The 21,274-nt window shown below is 36.9% G+C and overlaps 1 protein-coding gene across 2 annotated transcripts in view; it reads right to left on the reverse strand.

Annotated features, from left to right (window-relative positions):
- Nucleotides 1-560: 560 nt before the first annotated feature.
- LOC132124630 (anoctamin-5-like) overlaps nt 561-21,274 on the reverse strand; it is a 40,440-nt gene continuing 19,726 nt past the window's right edge. Inside the window, exons 10-22 of one of the 2 annotated variants that reach the window (XM_059535738.1) lie at nt 17,307-17,441; nt 17,020-17,125; nt 16,838-16,898; nt 15,055-15,206; nt 10,931-11,005; nt 9,549-9,777; nt 9,044-9,213; nt 8,789-8,886; nt 8,460-8,590; nt 5,183-5,388; nt 4,029-4,231; nt 3,825-3,930; nt 561-2,847 (exon numbers count right to left, since the gene is read on the reverse strand). In XM_059535738.1, the coding sequence (XP_059391721.1) occupies nt 2,611-2,847; nt 3,825-3,930; nt 4,029-4,231; nt 5,183-5,388; nt 8,460-8,590; nt 8,789-8,886; nt 9,044-9,213; nt 9,549-9,777; nt 10,931-11,005; nt 15,055-15,206; nt 16,838-16,898; nt 17,020-17,125; nt 17,307-17,441 (1,909 nt within the window). In that variant the 3' untranslated portion in view covers nt 561-2,610. Of the gene's footprint in view, nt 2,848-3,824; nt 3,931-4,028; nt 4,232-5,182; nt 5,389-8,459; nt 8,591-8,788; nt 8,887-9,043; nt 9,214-9,548; nt 9,778-10,930; nt 11,006-11,237; nt 11,319-15,054; nt 15,207-16,837; nt 16,899-17,019; nt 17,126-17,306; nt 17,442-21,274 lie in introns of both variants that reach the window. The other variant, XM_059535739.1, reaches the window with a different exon arrangement.

Here is a 21,274-nt window from a genome sequence, read left to right on the forward strand (position 1 = left end):
TATTACTTCTGGAAGCACCTCTTTTAGGAGCTTAGATGGTAGGGTCTAACATACATGTTGTTGCTACTGCGTCAACATCTTGAACAGTAGCTTGTGAAGGGTCCAATTCAAGACTCTCAGATACAGGATTGGCTGAAGGCCATCGTCTTTCTGCCAACAGCTTATAGACTTTGGAAGGGAGATGAAGACAATTTGTAAAAGTGGCAGTGTTGTGTGTGCACAGGTGTACTGCAACAGCTCTCTCAGCTTGCAGGACTTAGAGTATCAGCTTTTAATGTTTTGGGTGTCAAGACCACAGTACATATTCAGAGGTCTTGTGGAGTCGATGCTTCAATGAATCAGAGCTGTTCTAGCAGCAAAAGGGAAACCTACACAATATTAGAAAGGTGGTAATAATGCTGTGCCTGACCAGTGTAGAAAGTGTCATAAATCATATGTGCAGTACTGACCCATCAGTCTTACGGAGCTATGAAGCAAACTTAATGTCATTATCTCTCAAAACCCCTTAAATTTATATAAGAGTCAAAGCAATGTCCATAACAATCAAACACTTGAGTGTATCTGGCGAATTCAATAGTTTATTTGGGTGACTTAAGTATGAAAAACCGAGTACATTTTTTGTACATTAGCAGTACAGAAAAACACACTTGGATTTATATCCACATCCAAAATAACCATGCATAAAAATAAGCAAAAAATCAACTTAAAACAGTAAATGTAAAGAAAGAAAGAAAAAAACAGAAAAATGATAAGGCATAATCATTGATCATTAGATCACCCAGAACAGCTCTAGAACTGAAATTGCAGATTTATTTTTAAATTACAGATAATGTTTTACTGATAAATGGCTTTTCACCTCATAGCACAGCTTGCAGATTGTCAGTTACATAAACCAAAAGTGAAATGTGAAAAACAACATTTTTATGAATAACAGTTCTTATTATGTAAAACAGTGACTAAATTCTTCATATTTGAACCAGAGACTGAAAACAAAATATTTACACAAAATATCATGATTTCCAACTTAAATATTCAAGTCACAAATAACAGCAAATGCATATGTTTTCCATCATCATTAGCATATATACATGTCAGACTGTCAGCTGTTCATGGTCCGCGTTATAACTTTTGGATTTGAAGTTTGATTTGAAGTACAGTGCCACATGAATGACCAGATTGGCATATTATAAATTAATCACAGATTTTTGCAGATTCAAAGGGTTGTTAGTCACACATCTTCCTTCAATAACACTGAGATAAATTACTCCTCATTAAGTGCTTTGTGCAAAACAACTCAGAGTGACACTGGCCTTCTGACCAGGAAAACACAGTAAATCAATTGGAAATGAAGCACAAATATACACTCAACATGGAGATTGTATTTTGATAAAGGCACATATATTAGCTTTACCATTCAAATCACCGGAGCAACTTTGGCTTTGAGAAGATTTTGTTTCCTGTTAATCAACGTAAAGCTTTAAAGTGCAGATTATCTGTAACTATGAACACAGGGTGAAAAGTGCTGCCTCTGTCACCTGAACAGCACAACTACAGCAAGAGTGTAGTTAGTGTGCATATTTATATACGTATCTACTCATGTCTCTTTTTTGCACACAATTTCCAGCAATTAAAATAAATCTAGCATTAAAGGATGCTTTAAAAATCAGTATTGGTGCTGCATCAAGCTATGAAGTAATACTGCAAAATAATAGTGACAGTTTGTCTTAAATATTGTACAATTTTTAGCAAAAAAAGAAAATACACAATGCACTAAAAAAAGAAACGCTAGTATGTAATTGAAAAAAAAAAAACAGTTTTTCCTGAAAACCCTTTCTAGAATTTCTTTATACATGAACTCAGAACATACAGTAAATATGAGTGTTTAATATGTATGTCTCATTTTAGACAACGTAAAGGATCCATGCATATGTCTACGGTATTAAGGCTTTTTATCTTTGGTAGATTAAAGGCATTCTTAACAATAAAGCTTGTCACTCAGTACTTGTATTTTGGCAATGTGTGAAAGAGACACTCATCTATGCGATAATTCAGAGTAATTCACACAAAACCTGAAACGTCCAGTTTATATTTCACCCAGTTTAGTTTTGGGCTGAAATCTTAGCTTGCCATTTCAGCTGCCAGACTTTCACACAGTGTTTCATACAGATCATAAACAGTCTGCATTTATGTTTGTAGTGTCTATAGAGACAAAAGCGTGAGAGAACCTAACTGTTCTTGAAGAGTGCAAGTGTCATTCTGCATAGACAGAAACTGAGTTACAGCTCATGTGGCCTTAGATAGATCTAAATGCATTTAAACATTATCATACTTCATATCTCTTGTTATTTTATTCAAACTTTTCCTTTATGTAGGCATGTCTCAGAGGTCACATGACTGAAAATGGGGGCTCTGGGAAACGTATCATAGTTGAGGAAAACCCCAGAACAGTGGATGTGGTATGAAAAAAGACTATCAAACATAAACTGTGAGATATTAGCAACCAGTGGTGTGTGTTTTTGTGTTGAAATGGAGAGGATTGGTTTGAGACATGGGCTGACTGAAAGCTTTCCTGTGCTAGTGTCAAGGTCAGGAGAGGTCAGGCAGGCTGTGTTAGGTCAGACAGTCTGAGAACACCTCCAGCTTCACCGGCGTGGCGGCTGTGGTGGGACACGTGCACTGTTCGATGTTCGAACCGTTCTGGCTGAGCTGGATTTTGAGTTTTTCCAGCTCGTAGTTGTGCAGGTACTCCTGGATGAGGTATCGCTCGCGCTTTATACGGGCTTTCACATCGGACGGCACGTCGGGAATCAACCATGCCACAAAGAACTTCACCACAAACACCACATGCTGGAGAGAAGAAGAGTATTGGGACAAGTTTAGTAATTATTTTAGCACTGATGACAAAAATGTATCGGGAGATCAAAATGTTACAAACCGATACATTTATAGAACCAATGAAGAAATTAGTCAGGGTGTAACTTCTTTATCATATTATTATGACTATTGTAAATAGAGGTCGACTGATGTGTTGGTTTTGCCGATTAATTGTCACTGATAGTTGATTGCCGGAAATATCGGTTATCGGCAAAAATCCATGCCGATAGTTTTCCGGGCTGCTTCCTTTGATGGAGCAGCCGAGAAGGGTCCGCTGTCATTATATAGTATGTTTTAGAAATAATGACCACCATGTGCTATTTGTTTTGACACATAAGGCCCCGTGCTGGCTTCAAACATGGGTTTAGATGCAGCCGAAATTTTTTTTTGCCGTGCAACAGAGACCATTTATAAAGTTTTGCATTAAATTACATTATATTTGACCCAAATCATTGTTAATGTACACAATTTCTTTTTTTTTTTATTTCAACATTTACTATGACAAGTACATTTTTTACATTTTAAAGTTTATTCTTTTAACATTAAATAAACTGTGAAATAACTGCACTTGTAGTGTATTTCAAATCTTAAAAGCAAATTTTCAAAACAACTACTTGCAGATAATATATTAACAAAATAAAAGACCACTTAAATGTACTTAACTATGAGTGTTTCTATGTTTCTTAACATACTTTAATAACATTTTGAAAAGATCACGTTGTAATGTCAAGTTAAATCTTTTACTTTTAACTCATTATTTTACTGATTTATATTTCTTTATTATCACAGGACAGTGTAGATTGAAGTTGTATTAACATTTTCATTTTAATAATAGATTTCTAATACATTTTCAATTCAGTTTGTAAGTATGTATATTCCTTAAAAGTATTTTTAAAGCATGCTAGGCGTTATTTTTGACACAGGAATGAAGAGAATTTAAGAGCTCATACCTCCATAATGATGATAAAGGCTAATCTGGCAGCGAGAATGTGCCAGAACTGCATGTTATGAACGTACTGTTTCTCATGTCCGGGAGGGTAGCGGTAGTCACGGTACCTACAGCATCCACACAGCATTCATGTGTATTATATATATTTACCAGAGTCAGGATAAATCTGTCATTAAAAGACTCTGTATAACCGACACAACCATACCTGCAGGTGGTGATGTTGGAGCTGAAGAACCAGTCCGGGTTTTCGCTATCGTCTGGACTGTTTTCCGGTTTGAACTCTGAGATGTTGAAGACTGAAAGGCTGTTGTTGATGTATCCTTCCATCATGCCCTCATTAACCTCGTAATACACGTACTTATACACCAGTCGAGGGATCATGTCAGATGTGAATGAGACAATGAAAGCCTGAAAGGCAAATTTTACATGTCATAATTCCATATCAAAGTTTCATTACCAGTTTATAAGCAACTTAAAGGCTATAGAACTACTGATAATAATAGAGTATAGATGTAAGTTGGGCTGTCACTAATGATTATTTTGGTAATCGAGTAATTTGTTGATTATTCTTACAATTATTTGAGAAATCGGAAAATTATTATTTTTTATTTTTCTTTGGTAATAAATATAGACCTAAGTGAACAATAGCTTTTAAGATTAATTAAATACAGAACATATATAATAGTAATGAGGCAATAATTAATTCTAATTAAGTACCAAAAGCGAGTAATCATATGGGTTTATTGAACAAAAACAAAAAAAAAATGAACATTATTATGTATTACAAAAAATATAGCTAATTTACAATAGGTATTTACAACACTTAATTCAAATTTCCACTTAATCTTTAATATTTCTTTATGGCAGAAATGCTACTGTACTGTAGCCACTGTAATTTCTTGAGTAACTCAAGAGTGATGGTTAAACTTTTAGTTGAAATCGCGACCAACGGTTAGTATCTTGAGAAAAATATTGATGTATTCTCCTGTTTGTGTAATTTATAGACAATTTACCTTACAAATCTGATGAAATGGCACACATTGCGTTCCCAGATGAATGTTATAATAAACCCAAACTCACAACAATATGCAAAGATGGAGTTTGAGACACTCCACACATGTAAAGGATAACAGTTACATACCTAAACCTGCATCGCATAAATGTATTTTTTTCAAATGGAGTACTTGATTGAATAGAGGAAATCGTGACAGCCCAAGATGTAGGTTGACTTAATATTAATGTAAGCTGGTTCTTGTTAAGGAATCAGTCCAAACGACTCACTGAACAATCAGTTTGAATTGTTCAACAAACTCTGAAGTAGTTCAAGTGGTTCCTGTCTCATTTTTACTACAGACTCACATTGGTAACCACTGAGAAAACAGCAATCATGTTGAGGATCTCGTCCCATGCGCCGATGCTGTGTGCTTTGGCTGCCACGGGCCGGCGGAACTGAGTGGTGAATTTCCAAGCATCCACTCGCACTTCTAAGATATTATTCATCAGAGCCAGCAGAGGAGCCAGCGGGAAAGAGGCCACAAACAGGGTGATGAAGCCAAACTGGATAACTGCAAACAAAGATAAGATGAACTGTTTCTCCATATAAAGACGAGTTACAGCGCCATCTGTCAGTAAGACTGAGTTACTGCAGTTTTTTATATAGAAGTTGATGGTGTATGGAGCCCCAGACATGTCATGAGAAAAATAAAAAAACTATATATTTTGTGTGAACGTGATATTAATGTGAATTAATATGTATGTTTTCCTAATGCTTGTCCGCAATTTCATAAATCTCATCCTTTTTTTCCGTAGTGATTAAATACCTCTATTGCTGCTGTAATAAAAAATTATAACAGAGCTGTTTTTTTTTCTTGCATGACAAGAAATAAGACAAGTGCATGTCACTGCAAAGACGGTAATCTCATCCTTCACAGCCTTTTATTCCACGGTGTCTACCCTGACATATATTATGTAAGCAAAAACTTTTATTTTGAATATGATTAATCATGATTAATCATTTGACAGCACTAATAACAATATATTTAATAAATAAATGTTACATATTTTTCTTAAATATATACATGCATGTGTTTGTATTTAGGCCCCACTTTATATTGTGTCCCTAATACCTGTGTACTTGCATCGTAACTAGATGTGTACATAGTATGTAACCACAGTGTAAGTACACATTGTTACATAGTATCTACAGCTCTAATGTTTGTGTAACTACACACATGCTACAAATCACTGAAGGGTATGTGTAAGTACAAATGTGTAACAGGGTAACAACACTTCTTGGTAATGAAAGTTTGAATGTGTAACGGGACTAACAGCACATTTTGGTAAAGAAAGTGTTTCACTTTATATTAGCTTTATCATGTAATGTTACACAGCAGCAGCCAGGAACTTAGGATTTACATATAAAAAGTGGTTGGTTTCCAGAATGTTACACTTTATATTGTGGACCGTTCCTGAGGAGTTATCATGTAAGTTACACTGGTATTACAGTGGTGCACCAACTCCAACTCGAGAATCAACTCCTCCCACTTTACATATCCCTAAACCCTCTAACCCTAACCCTAACCCTAACCCTAACCCTTATCTCTATCTTCTGGATCCCATTCCACCCCTAAACCTACCCACATCCACCCCCTGGATCAAATGCTTCCAATCACTCTTATACATATTGTTGTTACAAAATGTAGTTATAAGTTACATGAGTACTTGGTGACGTGAAAAAAGTGTTGTTATCAATTTCCTGTTACACATTCGTTCTTACACAAACCACCTTGAGTTTTGTTACGTGTGTAGTTACAGAAATATTACAGCTGTAGATACTATGTACCAATCTGTAACTACACTGTGGTTACATACTAAATAAACATTTAGTTTGTAGGTAAGTACACAGGTATTAGGGACATAATATAAAGTGGGACCAAATTCTTAATTTTTGATGCAATTAATCGTGATTAATCATTTAACAACAGCACTAATTTATATATATATATATATATTAGGGCTGTCGCGGTTAAGAAATTTCCCCTGCGGTTATTATGGGTTGCTCAATAGCGCGATATGCGGTAATACCGCCATGTTTTTTTTTTTTATTACCTAATTTATCCTGATTTTGCCGCATACAAAGCTCTATCGTTGAGTTATGTAGCATATATTGTTGCTATTTTAACTGACAGAGACACGTTTTAAAACATTTTTGTTTATTGTTAAATGCCAAACAGCAACAAGAACATGCGTTTTCCAATCATTTTTTTTTTAAGAAAATCAAAGAGTTCTAACATGTATTACACATGTATTTGCGCGCGACCTTGGACAGCAGCAGAAATCTAGACTGATTATCGCGCCACCTCTGGCCCACCAGGACAGTGGATTCGCGCTGGAGTCGATGCACTCCTCATGCAGATAGCGTGTGTGAGCTCGTTATCTGCTCACGCTCTCTTGGGTATGGGCACTGACGCGGAGGTTGTCCGTGACTTCAGCAGGTATGCCTGTTACTTTCACGGCTGTATTTGACAGATTTCGCAAAGGCTTCAGCTACTCCTAACTGTCGGCCGGTCACAGCTGTTCTTTTTGATGTTCCTCCGCGATCTGATGCTTGAGGGGGCAGCTGCGCTGGATGTCAGGGGACACTCTAAAACGCTTACCGTCAAAAACGCTTTACATGGCCAAACTCACTAAAAATCATACTAATAAAGTATACTATCTATAAAAAAAATCAGATGAGCCCTGAATATGACTGCAACAATAACACGTTAAGCCTTTTTCTCCCATAGCAAACCGTTATAAGAAAACGCTTAATGTGGCTTAATGTACTAAGACAGTGATTTTTAAAAACCAAACTCACTAAACATTATACTAATAAAGTATATGATGTACAAAAAAACAAAACAAGTCGTTTAATAACACGTTAAGCCTTATGATGGTTTTCTATGGGAGGAAAAGGCTTAACGTGTTATTAAACGCATTGAATTCATATTCAGGGATCATCTGATTTTTTGTAGATAATATACTTTATTAATATGATGTTTAGTGAGTTTGGTCTGTTAATATCACTGTATTAGTACATTAAACCACGTTAAGCGTTTTTCACATTAAGCGTTTTATAATGTCCCGATGACCGATGTATTGCCGCGTCACAGGAACCTTTTTGCAGCACATTTTGCATGTCGGCTCATCTATATTCGCTGGCTCGCCCTTTTCATTGGGTTGAAAGCCAAAATGTTCCCAAACTGGCGACGTGACATTAGGTTTTGGGACGAGATTGAGCGTCTCCCATCGTTTCAGCGGCCTATTCAAAACAAACGAAGCACCATAAAGCTATCACGGCTCGCGAGAAAATTACAGTCGTAACCATATTGTTTTATTAATTTATTTAACACTGAATGCACAGTGACAAATTGAAAAAAAAAGAAGGCCACAGCCTCATAAAAAAAAAAAAAAAAACTGAATACTGCAGTTGCCGCGGTTTCTGCGGTTGCGATCTTTCCTCTGCGGTTTGCTTGTCAATAGCGCGGTATTACAATATTGCGGTTATTGCGACAGCCCTAATATATATATATATATATATATATATACTTGATAATGTTTTTAAAGTTAGTTTTTCAGTTTTTGTACTGTAGCTCACCCATCTCCAGGTACTCGTAGAAGAGGCCGAGCTGAGTGAAGCCCTGCAGGTCATGATCCTGCTCCCAGCGGCTGTACAGACTCTCCGGATGTTTCCGTGCACTTCTGCTCACCCACCAGTTACACAGCCAGCTACACACAGACAGACATATATAAAACACCACCCACTAACAACACATACACAAACACATGGACATGCACAGGAACACATATTACATGCATCTGCTTTCTTGGTTTACTATCATCAAAATAGACACTACATTCAGTATATACCATGGTAATATTATAAGAGTTGTGAATGTGTGATTATGTCATGTCATATGGACTTACGGGACGAGAGCTTCCTGTATGTTCCCCCACACCTGTTTACCCACCATCACGATCACTAACTGAGTGGTTAACTCGATCAAACAGCCGCCTGGCTCGCACTGCAAACACAATTATGATGATCAGAAATAAACCGACCTAATAAGTCACTATACTCAATTAATATTAGAGATCCAATGGCAATAACAAATGCATAACAAAGGTTTGAAAAGTAAATAATGGCATGGAGAAGAACTTTAAAACCAGGCTCAGGTTTACCTCTTCATTTCTCCACTTGCCGAACATGTAGGAATAGTCTCCAGGGTAGCCCACAAATTTGCCCTTGAAAAAGGCGACGTAGAAGCAAGAGGAATAGTAGTTGACAAACTGGAAGAGGAACATCTTCACCGTCAGCTTGTTCTCGTACTCCACATGGGTTTTGGGAACCTCTGCAGACAGAAGAACAAGTGACAAAAAATCAGTGCACCAAAATCTTTACATTAGGAAAATACTTTATTAACTGAATATCCGATTGTTTCTCTTATTGTTTAATTCAAGATAAAGAACGCTAAACGAATCGACTCAAACAAATCAGAAACTAGAAAGGGCCGAGGTCAAATAAACGCAATAAATTAAAAAGTTTTAAAACCAAAACCAACAACAACAAACAATAATCTAATGTAGTTTTTTTAGTTATTGTATTTATTGAAACGGGTCATTTGAAATGTTTTAAAGCTTTTAAGTGGAAAAAAAGAGGCTGGGAGTCCCATATATACTTCCTCACCCATATCAGTGATCCTTATGGCTACGCGCTCATACAGGAAGTTCAGGATCATGATGATGACGAAGTTGATGCAGGAAGCCGTGACGGATGTGGCGAACTGCGGCGTGATAAGGTTTCCAATCAAATCCATCTTATTGGTGGGGCTGTCCTTCATGATGCTGGCAAACGCCGCAAACACCGCCAGACGGTACGCAATCACACCCACTATACTGGCGATAATCAGAGAGATCTGGGGTTGGGAGTTAGAGAGGTACTCGTCATACACACACACAACTCACTCGCTGCAGTTACTATTACTACTCAATACTACTCAATTATCCATGCAAAAAAATATTGTTAAACAAGAAAAACTGAATTATGAACATGCAGTGCTTACTAGGACACATCAAAACAGTGAAATGCTACATGCTGGTAAAAGCATGCATGTTCAACAGCAAACATCAGATTTACTGATTTAACTTACTTACTGCTGTGTGATTATGTGGCCATACAGTCCAGCGACTTATTAACATTCAATATTGAGTCTTACCCATATCATGCCATGACTATCTGCTATACAGTATAATATTTGTATATATTGCTCTGTTCCAAAACTATACATCCGTCCAAATTTACATACTTCTACACTATTCTATGGCTTTTTTTTGTATGTATGTAAAGTGTGTAAGAGTGCCTTTCTTCAATGCCTGGAATGTACACATTAAAAAAAGAAAAAACATGTTAGCATGTCGCTAAGCTAACAACGCTAAAAAGTATGAAAGTACATAGCAAGTGCAAATATTGAGTAAACAGACTACTGCTACACAATGTTCTAGATATATTTCAGAATTAATAACATTGTCGTATATGATGTCCTAAACTGTCATATGTAGGTAGTTAGCTAACTGAAGGAACAGAGCCAATATATTCAGTGGGGGTCAAAAATCTGAGACCACTAGTGAAAATGCTTCTGCATATATATGTATGTATATTAACAGAAATTCTTGTATTTGGTGTGCCTTCCTTTTGCTTTAATGGCTAAAGCGAAACAAAACCTCAAGTTTCTCATTAGCATGATTAGAAGTTCCACAGACATTAAACAAAATTGCTTTTTGATGCAGAATCTTATTATTATTATTTGTTCACGATATCATAACATGTATTGTGTTTAAATATCTGAAAACTTTGAAGTTCCCCACTTTAATTCAATTTTGAATGCCATTGTTGTCTAGGACCTTTGGACCCCACTGTATTTTAATTTTTTTATTTTCATATAATTTTTGTACATCGTTGGCATTATTGTGCTAATATAGAAAGGTGCTTATAACAATTTGACACAATTATTCTTCATTACATGAAATGAAATGATTAAACCAAAAGTAGCAGACGGTTGTGATGCTCACCCAGAAGAGGACGGTGGCCCCGGACAGTACTGAACGAGCACACTTGCTTGTTAGAGGTAAATAAGGCTCCATCTCCTACACAGCAAGCAAGCACAGCAGGGATCATGAGCGAGCCCCAGCACACACCTGGCACACGATCCTAATCTAGCACTGTCCACACGGACTCTTCCTGCTTCTAACGAGTCATCGAGTCTATGGCTACAGTCTTTCAAAGCTGGGGTCACACTGCAAGCAGGCAGCTAATGCTACACACTCGCACACACACAGCAATCTCATCTACAGTATGGTCGTCCTGTGCCTGCCTTACCCACAACACAACAGTGGCCCAGCACAGGATAAACCTGCCTGCTTTATCAGCTGGGCTCTGGTCTAGAACCCACTCCAGTTCCTACACGATACGAACAGAGCCAAACAAACACGCAGATTATCTAGTTTCTGAGTTGGCTGGTGGATAAACCAACCTTGACTACCGACTCACACCTAAGCGACTTTGTAACTTCATATTCTGCCCATTATCTGTCATATTATAATAATTGGACCTCAAGAGGACCTTTTTCAAACCTAAAATACTCAAACCTAATAAATGTGATTTTTTTTTCTTTTCTGAATAAATAAGCTTTTCATTGTTGTATGGTCTGTTAGGAAAATATTTGGGCAAGATACAATCATTTGAATTATCTCAGGGTGCCAAAAAGGCTAGACAAGATTATTTTCCATGTTTCATTGGCAGATATTTTATCTTGTTTAAAGCACAAATGTAACAAAAAAATTTAATTTCAGAAACAAAACATAATATCTACTTGTCAAGTAAATGCATAATGATACAATAATTGTTAGACATTTATACCAGAAAACGACAAAATACTGAGCAAGAATATCGCTTTTTGCAGTGTACAGATTTGTCACTTATGGGCTGTTCGCACAGAATATATTTTTGCATCAAAAAACGTGAAACGCAGCACTCAGGAATGTTTTTTTTTTTTAGCGCAGGGCAAAATGCCTCTTCTGCCATGTTTCTGTCAAATAAAATTTTGCAACTTGTTAATTTAAACAAAATCTTGCAATGCTTGCCCCGCCTCTGGAGTCTTGTGATTGGTCCGCTGATTTGGAGCTGACATTGATGAGTGGCACTGCATGTAAAAGTTGAAATTCCTGTCTTAAAATGTGGTGCTCATGTGTGAGACATTGCATGAGATGCACGACACAAGTACAATGGTCATACATCCATCTAGTGCACATTTACATTGAAAAACAATGGAAAAGTAGCACACTGGAGTGGAAAAACACATTTTGTGTGAACGTCCCCTTACTCTTTCCCCATTTAATGAACTATTGTTTGTGGCATTAACTATGTTCAGCTAATAAATACTGAAATTACATCTTTCCAGGGACTTTGTTGGGGATGAAAAGCTTTACAAAACAAGAGCTGTGTACCAAGACCTTGTTATGTCCATCCATCACAGCCTTATCTTCATTTCGTCAAATTAAATATGCCATCTAAACTGTCTAATATGAACCACGCAGCCATCTCTCTGAGTCTAGATAAACGTTTTCTGACTAGCCTTGTAATCTTTTTGACTCGCCTCACTTGAAATACTGTCTAATAGAAAAGTAAGATAAATATATATATATATATATATATATATTTTTTTTTAAGCTAATATAAGATCGGCAGAAGGAACAGTCAAAAATCAGTGATGAACGGCTGCAATACAAGTTTAACAAAGTTAAATTCAGAACGAAGGGTGAAATTCAAGAAAATGAAAATGCAATGGACATTTACAATAAATAAACAATAAATTGACAATTATCCATAGAATAAAAAAATAAAAAATAGTATCTACTGTATAATTACCCATACCTTACATCAGTGTTCCTCATTCATGATCCTGAAAGAGAGTATTTTGATTCTCAAGTTTCTGAGTTGGATGGGCCATAAACATTAAACTTTTATAATTTTTCCCCACAACAGCTACATTTCTTTCTTTTGTTCATAAAGTCATCACCATACTAGGGGTGTAAAGGCACACGTATTCGTATCAAAAATTATCGGTATGTGTGATTCGCTTCGGTACGCATGAGTGTTTCTTATCAAAGAAACATAGGGTACTTCAAGTATACTTTTTGATATATATATACTTTGGTAAAAAAAAAGTCTCATCAATAAATACTGTTTTGATGTTAGAATTTAGAAGTAAATCTAAAAACTGCATTATGCGCAATTTACATGTTTGCATATATAACCGATAACTTAATTTTTTCGGAAATCAGTTTTTTTTTCCGCATTCCAAGTAATATCAGTCAAACTGCAATTGGGTTGTTTTGATTAAGTAATAATAACTTAAACAAATACAGTTAATTTACAAAATTAAAGTTCATTGAAAGTATGTTTTTTGCATGTTAAATGTTTGTTTTATAGCAAAAGCAGATAACTTCACATTTCATGTTTTAGAGTTTTAAAAACACTTGTTTAATCCTTGTAATCTCCTCAGATGACTATGTAGATGACTGATGAACGTTGTTGTGATTATAAACTGTATGATTGTGATTACGCACAGTTCTCCCTCACCAATGTAATGCGCTGCTTTTGCAAGGTTCCATGAAAATATTTCAGCTTTTATTTTCCTTTTCGCCCTGGAAAAGATATCACAGGCTCCTCAAATTCATCAAAATTATCCATCCTCGATCACTTTTAGTCAGCTTTGACAAAACTCCTCTCAGCTAAGCGTGTATTTGTGAAAGTAGTCTTGTCACCTGACCTGATTACAGCGCGCTGATTCACTAAAAGTGACTTATCGGCTACTGTTCACAAACAACAAGGCCACTTGTCGGCTTCTGCAGTAAAACATGAACTCACTATGCCTTGAAAGTGGACAATACCGGCTTTTAAAAAAAATGTGTTTAGGGTTCAGATCAAGCTATATGTGGAGAATAATGCACGGCAATTAGCTCAGTTTTTTTTTTAAAGTGGCGTTTATCGGTTTTGGCAAATTAATTATATATATAGTTATATACTATATATATAAATATATATATATATATATATATATTTTTTTTTTTTTTTTTGTAAATAGTAATTAAATTTAAGTTTGGTCTCAGTTGTTACTTGTGACCTTATAGTAATGTGGAACTTAAAATTACAAGTAGGAAATAGGGCTGCACGATATTGGGAAAAAATGACATTGCGATATTTTATTTTTCTGCGATATATATTGCGATATGAAATCTAATCTAATTTTTTCTTTAAAAAAAAATGGGGTGAGCACACTTACATTCTCATTTAAAATGATTTAAACAGCGACACCATCGTGTCAGTTGATTAATATGCGCGAGGGAGAGAGAGCAAGACAGCGCTCGTGTTGTTTGAAGATGGTGCGCGTGCGGCCGGGGCGCTCTCTCTCTCTCTCTCTCTCTCTCCCTCTGTCTCTCTCTCTCGAGCGCTCTCTCTCTCCCTCTGTCTCTCTCTCTCTCTCTCTCTCTCTCTCTCTCCCTCTGTCTCTCTCTCTCGAGCGCTCTCTCTCTCCCTCTGTCTCTCTCTCTCTCTCTCTCTCTCTCTCTCTCTCCCTCTGTCTCTCTCTCTCGAGCGCTCTCTCTCTCCCTCTGTCTCTCTCTCTGTCTCTTTCTCTCGCGCACTCCCTCTCTCTCGCGCGCGCGCTCTCTCTCTCTCGCGCGCTCTCCGCGAATAACATTCGTCAAGGGCCGGGGAGCAGCTGGCCCGTACAGTTAATGAATAACGGATCAACTATGACAGCCTTCATCGCACATCCTGCGATGTGACTATCGTGGATTCATACATCGCGATATCGATGCTTAAACGACACATCGTGCAGCCCTAGTAGGAAACTTCCAATAGCATGTGAAGGCAGCATTAGTTTAATCCAACTCTAATTAAACACACCGGAATAATCTAAACCAAGTGTAAAAATGACAGCCTGGTGTACTTGAGCACATCTGAAACTAAACTAAGCAGAATTTTTTTTTTATAAATAAATCTTTCGGAGACCAGGAATGAGGAACATAGCTCTATATGATCAAAACAATGATTGCTTTAATCTAGTTATTCCTGGTAAAACTACACACTGAAAAATCTCTGGTTCAGAAGGTGATTGGACGTGTATCCGTACTTGCGTGACGCGGTTGAGCCGGCGGTGGGTGCACTTGGTTTCGTATTCGGGTCTGAGCTGCATCTGTTGCTGCTCTTCCTCCATGTCCACAAGATCCCACTCGTACTCCAGTCGAGCCTGACGCCGCTTCCAGAACTCCAGGAACAGAGTCACTGACACCGGAGAAAACCAACACTTAAAACTCAGACACAATGATACAGATTCAGAACCTGGCTGCATACAGTGCTGCGGGGATGATGCATTTTCGTATTTTAGCAATTCTGATGCTTTTTTTTGTTAAATAAGGTCTGTGTTTGACATAAGCTCAATATTTTCATGTTAATTCTACACCATCAAATACATCAGCGATACCCTCTTTTTTAAAGCTTTCACTTGTATTGAAAAAAGCAGTGTCTAAATGAGATCGTCACAGCAAAACTCATTTACTCACTAGTCACTACTTATTACTAACTATTCATACTCAAACTTTCAGGGAAAATTTTAAATAAAGTCTAGAGAGTTGCCTGAAGCTTACGGTCGATGAAGTCATGTGATGTGACTGTAGTTCGTTTATAGCCTTCTCTTTAGGCTTCAAAATAAAAGTTGTGTTCATGAGTGAAGATAATCACGTTGAACAAAACGTGAGATAATCAAAAACTTTCTCTCTGCAAGTCTTTTTTTTGTCGACAGAAGTGATGCTGATTTCTGGGTTGGTCTATCAAAACACATCATCACTGCAGCTCTCTTTTGAATCACACTGATGATGCCCCACTTTTGTATTCTCTGCATATTATGTATTATAGATATATGTATAATTTAAAACTAAAATGCCCGCCCAGCAAATAAAGTAAAATTTCTTGACCTGCCACAACCCGCCCCTCGCATCGGGGACATCAAGGAAATTACGTTGCTACTTAGACCTTCGTATTGTAACCTTATCAATATAAGCTATAGCTAATTGCACTATGACGGTTCGTTCGTGAGCAAGTCTTTTAGGTGAACGAATCGTTCTCGTTTACGTAATCAACCTGTCAAAGAATTACTCAAGATGTGACGGAGCACGTGACTTGTTGAATGTAGTGAACGAATACGATCTTCTCGTAGGTGAGAGTAGGTGAAAGAGTTGAATGAACTGATTGATACATCTCGTTCGTGAATGAAATGAATGAGAGTATACAGGGTCAGTCGGCCAAGCATGTAAATCTCGATCAGCAATCAGCAGATACAAAGCACAGTTATTGGTGCACATACGCTTGTTTTCATAGTTGGAATACAGAACATAACTCCACAATTAATCCCCGATAAAACCTCGTGCTTTGTTAATCTGAACTATTTATTTAACTATTTATTTAATGCGATCATGCACACACTTTAATAAAGCCAAATCAGTTTTTGTCACAAGTAAATACGTTCGTTGACTAAAGACATAACACATAAGACACTCTTTTTCGTCAACTGCTGGCGTATTTCTGTAATATGCAGAAATGGTCACTGAACGAATCAGTAATGAATCATTTTGGTGAACGAACTGAAAATCAACTAATCTCTTGAAAGAATCAAAATTTCCACCACTAAATTCCATGCAACATAAATGGATTTTAAAAATTTTAGTTTTTAGTGACGCGCCCCAACCCGCCCCGCAATAAAGTGCCAATTTATTAACCCGCCCCAACCCGACCCGTGGGTTACTCGCGGGTTATGAGACGACCCGCGCATTACTAGTAGGCAGTGATTTGATGTAACAAATACAGACACAGGTGACAACAGATACAATTCTAAAAGAGTTACAAGAGGCTGTACTCACCCCATATCCCCATGAATATGGCAAAGAACACCGTCGCTGTGTTGTCAAACAGATACGATTGCTAAAAGGCAATCAGATGAAGGTTTAACTTAGCATTAATAAATACCCAAAATCAAGCTCCATAAGTAAATAAATAAAAGACTTTGAATGACTAAAAAATGGACAGTTATTTTTTCACTCACCCATGAGGAGCTACAGGTTGTGTTGAGCTTCCAGTAGCCACATTTCTTATCACAGAGAGGACACATGATAATCTGCCCTCCAATGGTCTCATTACAGATCTCTTTACTGCACAAAAACACAAAGAGCTCTCAGAAAATGTTTCTGTGAACCCAGACTCAAAGTTACTACACTTCACTTGTGTTACATGCCATTGCGTTTCTGAAAAGTGTCAGAGAGGAATTCGTAATGCATTAATTGCATTCTTGTCAGTGCCACAAGGGGCGCTATAGCACCGTCTTCTTCTCACCTCCAGACATTTTCATCAAAGCTGACCAACCCATAGATGAAACAGAACAGACCAACAACTGCTGCATAGGAGAGCATCTCTGTGTAGAAACCCAGCCAAGCGAAGTAGATTCCGATCTTCTCTCCATAGTACTTCCTGTGGTACAGGAAACACATTAATCAAGGAAGCATCCATTTACTTGCTCAAAGTGTCAGCAACACCTCACTTAGATTTTGAATAGATTTCACCTGTTTACTGATCATTTATTTAAAAAGGAACCTTAAGTTAATTTCTTCAACAAATCAGTGCAAAATATGCATCAGCCTGTTTGAGCTATGATACAAAATATTGCAGTGCTTTCAAAATGCTATTAAGTTCCCTATGCATCATTAGACAAGATAGGCGATTGAACATGATTGCAATTTTACCTGCAGTTTGTTATTTGAAATCACTGTAAGAGCCATTGTGGTGTTTACTTTAAATTGTTATGTAAGTCCCGTTGGGGTCACTATTGGGTGATTGTTCACAAAATATAGGAGGGTCCTTCAGGTAACAGGTCTTGCTGGAGGGAAGTTGCACACAGTTTTTTGATCGCTACGCTAGACTGTTTGTACAGCAATATGTCGTTGTTGCATCCCCAAGCTGCTTAAAGTATTAGACTTGGCCATTTATAATAACATTTAATGTTAATATATTTTAAATGTGCTAAATTGCAACTCCATAATTAATTATAATGTGTAATGACAAATATATATGAATACATTAAATATACGTTTTAATAGACCAAAACTAACACATGCAACAACAACTACTTTCGTGGAAAATTTACTATTTGGAATACATTTTCATCTAGTATGCCTTTAATTTTAGTAAGAGACTGTTAAGAAAAACTTAAAAGTGTTAATAAACTTGGCAACTCAATTTACACTCTTTTAAAGGCACAATATGTAAGTTTTCACTGCTAGAGGGCGCATATTAAAAACAAACAAAGAAACAAAGGCGTAGTTTGATGATGCTGTGGCTGAGTGTGGAATCATGGGAGTTGTGGTCTTTATCCCTGCAGCAGATGCAATCCGATGGGACTCAGGCAGAAATCATGTTCATGCATGAGCTAAAGCTGTCGAAGGGAAACGAGGCTGAAAGAGCACGACACATGGCTCGAAAGCAGCGGAGCTTTTATTATGCCACAGTCGACCGCTTCTGCTTCTTCTGCTCATGAGTATGTGAGGTAAAGCAGCGCTGTTTTATCATACTAGATATGGTTGAAAGTTCTGTTATAATGCTACTCTGTACACTATTTAAAATAGCTATTTCTCTGGATTTAATCATTCCTTGAATCATTTGGGATAATGTAAGTACAAGTCAGCAAAATATAAAACACTGTACTATTGTTTTTTGGATATTTTAATAATAAAAAAAAGTCTTACATATTGTGCCTTTAATTAATTGATCACTAGAGGTCGACCGATTTATTGGTTTTATTGATTAATCAGCACCGATAGTTGATTGCTGGAACAATCGGTTATTGGCAAAAATCCATGCTGATAGTTTACCGCATTTTGTCCTTTGCTGGAGCGGCTGATTGTTTTACGGATTGCGGCTGGAGCGGCAATGCAGAAAACGCGGATGGAGTTGCAGAATCCATTCATAAAAACAGAATTCACAGTTTAGCACGCGTGACGCTCACGGTGATTTCAGCGTCTGTCGTCTGACTAAACGAGGATGACATTGAACACATGAAGAACATCTCCAGAACTGCTCTGAGAGTCACTTCATGAGCATTTGACTGTTTTATTTGAGCAAAAGCATCAAATCACATGCACAGAATTGTAAAGGTATTCATTTATTTTGCAACCCGTCAAAATAAAAGTCCGGTTTTGAAGTCTATACATACAGACGGTAGGTCTGGGAATGCCCCGTCACTTGATGTGAATTTAGTCTGTGGGGGAAAACATTTCCTTGGCGCCAATTGAACTACACGGGACAATCATGCCGAAGAGTTGCTGTGTCATTTTCTGTACCTCCAATAAACTAACTAATTATTAATTGAAGTTCTACATCCTTCCTAATAAACATACAGAACCGTAAAGGAGGACAAAATGGCTACATGCAATAAGGTGTGAGGATGATCAAGGGAAGTTGTGGAATCCCAAGACTAAGCATGTGTATGTGTGCAGTCGGCATTTCATCACACTAGGCTACGTTAACATTGTGTTCATTATTAACGTTATCAAAACTGTGTAAGGTTGTTTCTGAAAGTGGCATGCATATATATTTAGCCTTATCATTCTACCTGAAGCAAAACTATGTAGCCTAGTGTCGAACGTAAACTCACATGAAAACGCGTCTGCTAAGAGGTGTAGTCTACGTGATACGCAGGTATACGCCGTAACTGTTATACCCACTAGAAAAGGCCAAGGATTTCCATATACCCAATTAAAAAAGCGTGAGGATACGTAACATCTTTGTTTTTGTCAGAACTTTCACACTTTCATTCATAGATTCACCCCGTCTATGTTTTGTCATTCAAATACACACGATGTTCGCTGTGTTTTCCCCCACGCCGACTCCACCCTCGCCATGGGAAAAAATCATTAGGCTTCTTTAAGAAAAAATAAATAAACTAAGTTGTTTTATGCTTTAAATAATTAGACATGCTAAAACTGAATTTGTTAACAATAAAAAAATATGGTGAGAAAAAATCAAATATTTCATAGGGCCCCAATCATGTAATTTTTGTTTATTAAAATTGATTTGAAAAATGTATAAGTTTCATGATTTTATTTAATTAGACTTACTTTATGATTATTAAACTTTAATTTAACAATTAAAAAAGGAGTGGAGTGAAATTAAAATGGAAAAAACTGAATCCAGAAAATTTAAATAAATAAAAATTTATAAATATAAATAAAAATGGAATTTAGGAAAAAAAATTAAACAGATTTCATAGGGCCCTTTTAGAGTGTGGTAATTTCAACATTTACTATTACTGTTATTATAATTCTTATTATTATTACTACTACCACTACTACTATTAGTATGGTTCAGTACTGTATTTTTTTTCTTTTTGTAAATAAAACACTACTTTAGTTTTTTTTTCAGTATCCATTTTAAAAACTATCGGTTAATTAATCGGTATCGGCCAGTGTGGTCCAACCTTGCTATCGGTATCGTCAAAATCCAATATCGGTCGACCTCTAATTATCACTGCACAAAACAGCTTTAATGAACATTGGCCCATTTCTACATGGTCAAACAAGCAGACAGTACCACCCTCAAGCTCACACCATTGGTCAAATCAATGTATTAATGGTTAGTAGTTTACGCTATGATAGGATCAATTATACAACAAAAATTTTAATACAATTTTCTGAAAACTTGGAATTTAATTGCTTATAATGGCTGTTTAAAATTATGATTCTATGTATATATATCAGTGATGTGCGGGTTGATCCGACATGAGCGGGTGCCTGCGGTCACCCGCGGTTACGAGTCATCCAAAAATATTTTTAATGATATTCGGGTCACGGTCGGTTGGGTCGTTTGAGATACCTTTGTAATTTATATAGTACTAGGCACAATTGAGAAATACATAGGCCTACACTTTATTGGCTGAATAACTGGCGCGAATAGAGTGACCACCTGTCCCGCTTTGTTGTACTGTACAGCAATTTTACCCTTTGTCCCGCCTCATTCAAATTGAGCATCTGTCCCGCTTTTTCATTCGATCCTAATAAATACATGGATACGTCCATGGGTGTACTGTTAACTTATGTCCAATAGTTCAGAGGAGAGCAATATAAGCGTTAGTCGACAGGCTGCATTTTATGCAAAAGCAGTTTTTCTGTGGGACATGGTGGAGAATACGACGTGAGCGACATGGTGCATGTGAGTACCACAGAAAAAAAGCACATCATAAAGAAACATGCAAATCAGTGCAATCGTTTAACAATAAACCAAATGACCCACAGGCTGACAAAGTTTGGGCA

This window comes from Carassius carassius, chromosome 43 (genome assembly GCF_963082965.1).
Source record: "Carassius carassius chromosome 43, fCarCar2.1, whole genome shotgun sequence".
Taxonomy (NCBI): Eukaryota; Metazoa; Chordata; class Actinopteri; order Cypriniformes; family Cyprinidae; genus Carassius; species Carassius carassius.